The 8,154-nt window shown below is 39.2% G+C and overlaps 1 protein-coding gene across 1 annotated transcript; it reads right to left on the reverse strand.

Annotated features, from left to right (window-relative positions):
• Nucleotides 1-1,294: 1,294 nt before the first annotated feature.
• foxb1a (forkhead box B1a) lies at nt 1,295-4,602 on the reverse strand. The gene has a single exon (XM_038268909.1). The coding sequence runs from the start codon at nt 4,199-4,201 to the stop codon at nt 3,260-3,262; it is 942 nt and encodes a 313-aa protein (XP_038124837.1). The 5' UTR covers nt 4,202-4,602; the 3' UTR covers nt 1,295-3,259.
• Between the last annotated feature and the right edge of the window lie 3,552 nt (nt 4,603-8,154).

The following is an 8,154-nucleotide window of genomic DNA, read 5'->3' on the forward strand; positions in this document are numbered from 1 at the left end:
CACTAGCCACGTTTCAAAATGTCAAGGGCTTGCCTGGGATTGAAGCATATGCAGAGTATGATTAATGCAAGTTTTTGGTCTTTTGCTGATTATTTTCCTCTAGAAGTCGGGGCTGACAAGCGTCTGGGAGAAAAAGATGAGCTGCACTTTGTGGTGTTTGTTCCCATTCTGTCATCTCGAAGAAGGCTGAGGAAACTATCTATAGAGAGAATGACCAACCCGATACGACGGATTAAACATAAATGCCAAAAGAAAAGAGGGGGCAATTGCCAATATTGTTTACCCCTCAACAAACGTGACAGGCTCTCCTGTGAGTGGGCATAAATCCTGGAGATAAACACATAAATTTGAAGTTGTTTGTGTACAAAGTGGAGCCAGGTAGCAGCCCGGGTTTGCTGGGACACTTGCTTACTCTTGACAAACAGTAAACACACTGTAAATAACTGCACCCTGTCCACATCAGTTCTTTACTCTGGGTTAAGCTGAGTTTATGGCAGCGGCCAGCGCCTGCATGCATTAAGCAAATCATAAATTATACATACTAATTACCTTAGGCTCACACTTTAATGAATTATTTTAATTAAACTACAACATGGATTTTTTATTTTTTGTGTATGTGGTCTATATTTTATCTCCTGCCTGAGATGACCTTCTTCTTTGTGTAAGTGGAACATAGTTGAAAGAACAAGGGCAGAGCAGCCTTAGATTATACAAGTATGACTGAGCTTTAATGGTTTAAAAAAAGAAAAAAAGGTGTTAAAGTGGAAAACAATAAAAACTAAAATTGTGGAAATAAATTTGTTTTTTGTTATCTTATTATTTATTTTAATTATATTGTTTGCCAGTTTATTTTAGCTTTTGCATTTGTTTCACATTTAATTCTGATTTTTCTAGCTAAAGCTCGGCATGTTTTTTTGTTAGAAATAAAATTAAAGACAAGACAAATAAACACCCTTTTTTATTTCAATGTATTATTCCTGTCCTAAAGGCATGACTAAAAAGACTGCATCTTAAATTAAAATATTAACTTTTAACATTTGGATAATCGGTTAGTTTGTTCTTAATGCCGTAAAAATATCCAATTTTTTGTTTCAATATAGAGTTCTTGCAATTTTTACTTTGTATTTTTTGTTTAGTTTTATTTATTTATTTATTTGCATTACATCCATCGCAAAAGAAAAATAAATCACCTATACATATATGTATTTATGCATATGCATACATTTTTTTTGGTTGTATTAATTTGTTCTTTCCTCGTTTTTTAAGCATTCATTTACCCAGCAGGACAAATAAAGAGTTTCTTGTTTTTTATTTTTTTAATGTATTTTGATATGCTGTAGGGATATGAAATGATTTACCTAAAAATATATCACTATCCTGTAAAATCGTAACGTCGGAGCTGACTTCTCCAGAGTCAGAAATAATGTTACAAACACAAATGCACAAAGTGAAGGAGGGGGTTTAAGAAGAAGAAAAAGTAAAAAAAAGAACTAACACTGTTGTACAAACAGTCTACGGGGGAGGGGTGGATTTAAATTCCAAAAGAGTCTCGGCAGCTCGTTTCCTAGTTCCCCAGTCAGCAATGTTTTTGTGAAAGAAGAAAAAAAATCTGTCTTTTTGTCTTGCTGAAAAAAAAAAAGGCTAAATCTACATTGGTGGCCCAGTCGAAGTTTACCATTCTTTGCACTTTCAATACAAGTGAATGAAGGTGAATGAAGTGGCCAGAGACCCTTTATTTGATTTGGATTGCAAAAAAAGTGACGGAATTCTAGTGTATTTGTTTAATACTCAAACCATTTGTTCTTCTTTTAAAAACAATAATAATTTAAGAGGATGCAAAAATCAGGTTTAAATATTTAAATGTAAGAATTTGTGATATTGTTGACTTTATATCTGCTAACCTGTTGAGTTTTATTTCCCGAACAAGAAAAATAAAATAGATAAAAATGCCAAAGAGAGAGAAATGCATTATTCCAAATATAAAATCCCTATCATTGATATTATCTTATAAATAAATATCAATTTGCATGCTGTGTGTGAGTCTTTTAATTGTTTATTGTCAGACCCAGCAGTGTTTAGCTCGGCTTGATGAATGAGGTTAGTTGTCTGCACTGTGAGTAAGGCGTCTCAGCTCCCTGCATCCTAATCGACTGCAGAATCATTTCTGAACTTAATGCTTCCCTTTTCTCCCACTTATTAACATGATTATTAATAATATTATGTAAATGGTAAAAATGGCTTTCTAAATTATAGAAATTAGTATTTATTATAATTATAATTTGCGATAATAATCATAATCTATGATATAATCATAAGCATAATTTCTTAAAGTCATAAGAATTTCTTGAAAACTTCGGAAACACTTTGGATTGCTTATTTCACTTTTAATGAAAAAATATTTGGATGACCATTTTTTCCTCCCGTTTATCGCAGACTGTTTGCACACTTTTCCAAAGCAGGCATGCTTGAAATAAATTTTTTGAAATAGAGGAGAGAGAAAAAACAGGAGTGAAACGAAAAGGTGGGGAAAAAAACAACAATGACAACAACAACAGGAACAATACAAAATCAGGAACGCATGCTTCACCTTAAAAAAAAAATTACAAATTTTACAGCATCTGATAAACATGGTCACCACGGCTTTTAAATTAAATGCTTCACAGAACATTTTTTTTTCCTGTAAAATAGATATCTAAAACATACAACTAAAAAAAAGTGCATTTTACAACAAACGTTCACATCTGGCTTTTTGATGACAACACAATGTCTTTCAGCTTTTTGCCTTTTTCCCCCCCAGGGATGGTGTGAGAGGTGAAAGAACAGATCTAAATACTACTCCTATTTGGCAAAACCTTTAACCACAAATTTAGAGTTAAAAGTAAACAAAAAGGAGATGTTTTTGTATCATTATTGAGATTATGGTGGTCCCACAGAAACGGTGCAAAAGTTCCAACCGAGTTCTTGCCAAAAAAAAAAAAAAAAAAAGGCAAGCCCCCTGATCACCTTATTGGGCCCCCCACCATCAACACTTTAATATCACAACAAACTGAAAAATAGAACTATCAAATAATTTATATGTTCAAGAGCAATACTTCGTGTGCGTTTCTGTGCTGGACTTGACACGATTTAAAGCGACACATTCGACATATATACACACAAATAAATCAATATATAACCTCCACTCGCCTTGATAGTTTCCGACTGCAGAAAATATAAACTTTGGGTTTGGTAAGAAGGGGAGTAGGGGGGCCTGGGAAAGTCAGTGCACGGCCACGGACTGCAGCGTGGAGGGGCCCGTCAGAGTTTCGCTCGGGGTCGCCGGGCTGCTTTGGCTCGTTGCTGTCTGTGGGGAGGTCGGGCTCAGAGACTGTGGAGAGTTTGATAGGAATGCGGGGATGTGAGGAGGTAACGCCGAAAAGCCCGTCATGGAGGTCGGGGTGGGCTTGATCGGCACTGGGATGGCCGGTAAGGACTGTCCCCCGTGACACAGCGTCTTTATGGGTACACCGTACGCGCTGTAGTCGCTGCTCGTCATGGAGATGGGGGCCGCCGTGTCGATCACGCTGCTGTTGTACATGTGGGGCCAGGCCGTCGTAAGCTGATTGTGCAGCGGGTACCCGGCGGACATAGACTGCATGGTGGAGAACGCCAGGCTGCCGGGGACCTTGTACTCCCGGGCGATGATGTTCTCTATGGCGAACGGGTGCTTGAAGGTGGACGATTGGGAAACTCCAAGGTTGTAGGTTGACATCTGGGGAAGGTGCGTGCCGGTGGCCGCCAGTGCGCTCAGCCTCAGCTTGGCTTGCTGCTGGAGGTAATGCGCGGCATCTGACTGCTTGGTGGGGCCTAGGTGGTCTGAAGCTGGCAACACCTTGAACCTTTTGCGACGCCTCAGAAAACTTCCATTTTCGAACATGTCCCCGCAGTTTGGGTGCAGAGCCCAGAAGCTGCCCTTGCCCGGCTGGTCCGGGCGCCGGGGGATTTTGATAAAACAGTCATTGAATGATAGATTGTGCCGCAGAGAGTTCTGCCACCGCTGCGTGTTCTCCCTGTAGTAAGGGAACCTATCCATGATGAACTTGTAAATTTCACTGAGAGGCAGCATCTTCTCTGGGCAGCTCTGGATTGCCATGGCGGTCAGTGAGATATAGGAGTAGGGAGGCTTCTGGTCGCTGTAAGTGTTTCTCCCCGGCCGAGGCATCCTCACTGTTTTGTAAAGCGGAATAAAATAATGATATTATATTTTTAATCTTTCCCTCAGTTCCTCGATGGAAGCTCAGTTCTTGTCACGCAAACAACAGTCGGGAAAAGTTTCAGTCTTTGCAAAGCTGCAGTTGCGGTGCGCGTAAAACAGCCGGTCTCTGAGTGCCTCTGCGCTGGAGAGGGACGGTGAGCATTTACAGAGCGTCTTTTTTTTTCTCTCTCTCTCTCTCTCTGGCAAAGTGGTTCAGCTTGTTCCGTTACGGTTGCAGAGTGGACTTCATTTGGCGGTTTCCCCTTGTATGAGACTAACTGTCGTGCGCCTCCATGGCCTTCCTCTAACCATCTGATAGTTTTATGTTGTGACATGAGCAGAAAAGAACCCCTGTAGAGGCGCTCCATTAATGTGCCACCTCTTTGCTATCACATGACAATTGCCATGGGAGGGGAAGGAGGGGAGGGAGGGGTGCTGGGAAGGAAGGCATAATCTGGTTTCATTTACACTTATTTACACGGACACCTTGGGCCAATGGAAATCATTTCCATTTGAAGACAGCAAAAGGGTGCGAAAGAGGCTCGGTAACCGGATGGCACTCAGTGTGTTAAGGTATGCGCTCTTCTGCGGACTTAACTCTCAGAATTTAAACTAAAGCTAAGAGTAGCCTATTTGCCATGTTACATTTTCATTAAAATTAAACCATATTTCCTTGTTTTTATTGCTATAAACTGGATTACGCAATTTTGTAGGTGGGTAATAAATGGATAGTAAAATATGTATTAAATTAAATTCGGTGGAATGAATTAAGGCGCTTGGAAAATTGATTTTATTCACAAATGAAAATGTTATATTGCACGCGATGGAAAAAAAATATTTGCATTGAGTGGGTGTATTTGAATATTAGTTTTTCTCAGCTAATCAGAGTACAGCGAGAAAAAAAACGTGCAACACAAAGCTGTTCAAACTGAAACTTCATGAGGCAATCAGCTCTTTTGTGTTTATGTAAAAGAAGATCCAAAAAGTACTTCAGGAATGCAAATAAACCCTCAAGGATGGTGTGGCGAAAACTGTATAAAATATCCATAAGTCAATTATATGAATGCGGAGCCTCGAAATTGGAAGCCTATTTTCAGAAAAGTTCTATTCAGGCTTCTTTGGCCGTGCAGGGCCACCTTTTTACGCTTGGAGGGTTCGCAATGCCAGGGGACCACACACGCACATCCAGATTTACTCATAATTTATGCTAATTTCCCCGCCTCTATAAACCCACAGCGCAACCCATCACCAGTCTGATGGATTACGACAAGAATCGCATTGCGGGGGAGCACCGAGCCTTCTACTTTTACCCAGAAACCTGCAGAGGAGCGTCCTCTGGACTGATTAACGAACTCAAATCATCAGTCAGGACAAATATGTAAAGCAATTAATCTTTTAAAAATAATAGAAAGAAATTAGGATCATTATCTAAACGTCTCTTTTAAATTAACTGTATTTATTTTTGTAATTTTTGGTGAGACTCAAAAACATGGATTTTTTTTTTCCTTTTTTTTGCTTCAGCAGACTGACTTTTAACACTTGTCATTTCTCGTTAATGTTCCGGGGAAAGGGATTTGTCCAAAAGGAAGTGGCTTTGTCGCCCTCAACTCAAACACTGCGGATAATGAAAACAGTCTGCAAAGAGCCAAATATCTTCTGACATCCAGAGCGCAGGGCGGGACGTCAATTCACTCCCATTATTATATATGTATGATATGATGAGAGCTCACGCTAATTAATCAGTGAGTGCATTAGTGTCGTGCAAAATAAAACAAATTTACCTATTGTGACATCAGAGGAAATATACAATGTATAGATTTTATGTAGTTACCAATATTTCATATATCAGAGGAAGTTGTGCACCCTTGCAAATTGACCTGCAACGCTCATTTGCGCAGGGTTTAAGGGCCGTTATTTTGACTTCACTCACTCTCAAACGCAATGGCTTTTTGAGCTCCGGGGTTATGGGATATTGTTGGGCCCATTGTCCCTGCCGATGCACACACTGAAAATACCACCATGACTCTGAATCTCAATAGGTTTTCTTTGCAGCGGCTTCCAAACTCCCGAGTTCAAGCAGCAGTAGATCAAGTCTGCACTATGTTTGGTCATTTGTAGAAACCCGAACAAAGGTTGGGATAAGCCAAATTGCATTGCACTTGTGAACCGTGCCTCGTTCTGAAGTATCCTTTATAGCAAGAAGGAGGTTGAGGTGGTGGGGGGTGCTCAAGAACAATTTTGTGTGAGCTTTAAAAAAAAAAAGAAGAAGGAAAACAAAGGGCACTTTCTGAAACATCTTAAAGTAGAGTAGTGAGGCGTGACATTCCCAGGGTGACCAGACACAAAAGCTGAGGTCATGGGATGAAAAAGAGAATCAAACAGCCACTTTCACACGTCTGCCCTCCTCTGCTGCGCCGCCGAACACAATAGGAAACAAATGTTGTTAAAAGAGGATCGATGCCATTCATACTAAACCAGCGAATGATAGCCAAACAATATTGTCACACTGAATCGAGTTGAGATATGCTGCCACCCAGACCCACAGACCCACGGAGGTAGAGGAGGAAAAGAAATAAAATAAACAAGTGATTAAAAGACATACATTAGTGACAAAATTATACATATATTTCTTTATATATATATATATATATATATATATATATATATATATATATATATATATATATATATATATATATATATATATATATATATATATATATATATATAATACATTTTTATTATGAAATAATAATTCAAATAATAATAATTCAAGAAATAATAATTCAAGGTATTTATAGATAAAATAGCTGTGGGATAAAATTTTACTTTTTCCTGTTAACTATTTTGTGTGTGAGTGTGTGGTGTGTGTGTGCGCGCGTGTGTAGCTGTCCTTGTTTATCTACTTAGGACCGTTTTTTGTTATATTTACTAACCTTCTGAGGACCAACTGGCCTTAAGGCTAGTCCTAATGCGGTGGACCCCTATTTATAACAGCGTAGTATTGTGTGAAATAACTTTAGGTTAAGGTTAGGACTACAGATGATGGATATAGTTAGGTATAATGTCAGAGTTGGGCCTAAATGCAGTAACCAAAATGAATACAAGTCGATGTAAATTCTTAATATAAAAATTCAAGCTGGTATGTGTGTAGGGGAGTGGGTGGTGGGGGAATGCAGGTGAGAAGATGCCTCCTGGGTGCTGAAAAAAATAATGCAACCGTTTTATGCATTTACTTCATATTCATATTTAGTTGCTTTAACACAATTGTTTCATGTTAGCAGGGTAGGACATAAAACAATTGTGTTAAAGCAAATATGATTAAGTAAATGCAAAAATCGGTTGCATTCTTTTAGCATTATTGAGCTGTTCAATAATGTGTAGCATACCACCTGCCATTTATTTATTTATTTCGCATGGGTGAGAAATCTGATAGTCTTTTGTGGTAAAGGTGCCTAATCGGACAGGAGAAAGCATGTAGCAGCACAGTTTGCTGTCTGCCGCAAACGCAACAAACAGGCCTGCGTCTCTAATTAAGTCCGCCGTGGATTCGGACCCCCAGAGATGTTTTACGGCGCAATTAAGGACGTGCCGATCATAAGGTATGAATATTCAGCAGAAAGACAATTAATTAGCAGCCAGAGTGCTACCTCAAGAGCTCATCCAAGCAAATGCAAGCCTATACGACGAGAAGTTAAAGGAGACTTTTCATTTTCATTTCAACAAAAGCGTTTATTTTATTTTTTATTTTTGCGTTCATTAATGAACAAATTTGTGTTTTGTCTTGTTTTCATCAGAGGGTGGAGTTGGTCTTGCTGGCAGTCTCTTCCATCAGCTGTTTCTGGGTGAAATCGGAAGGAGGGGGCTGCTACCTGGAAGAACACCTCGGGGCATTCACAGCATATGCTCGGATTATGCTT

This window comes from Cyprinodon tularosa, unplaced genomic scaffold (genome assembly GCF_016077235.1).
Source record: "Cyprinodon tularosa strain WSP-4 unplaced genomic scaffold, ASM1607723v1 ctg71, whole genome shotgun sequence".
Lineage (NCBI taxonomy): Eukaryota > Metazoa > Chordata > Actinopteri > Cyprinodontiformes > Cyprinodontidae > Cyprinodon > Cyprinodon tularosa.

Coding starts and splice junctions, on each gene's coding strand:
- foxb1a (XM_038268909.1), bottom strand. CDS start 4,201: ATGCCTCGGCCGGGGAGAAACACTTACAGCGACCAGAAGCCTCCCTAC.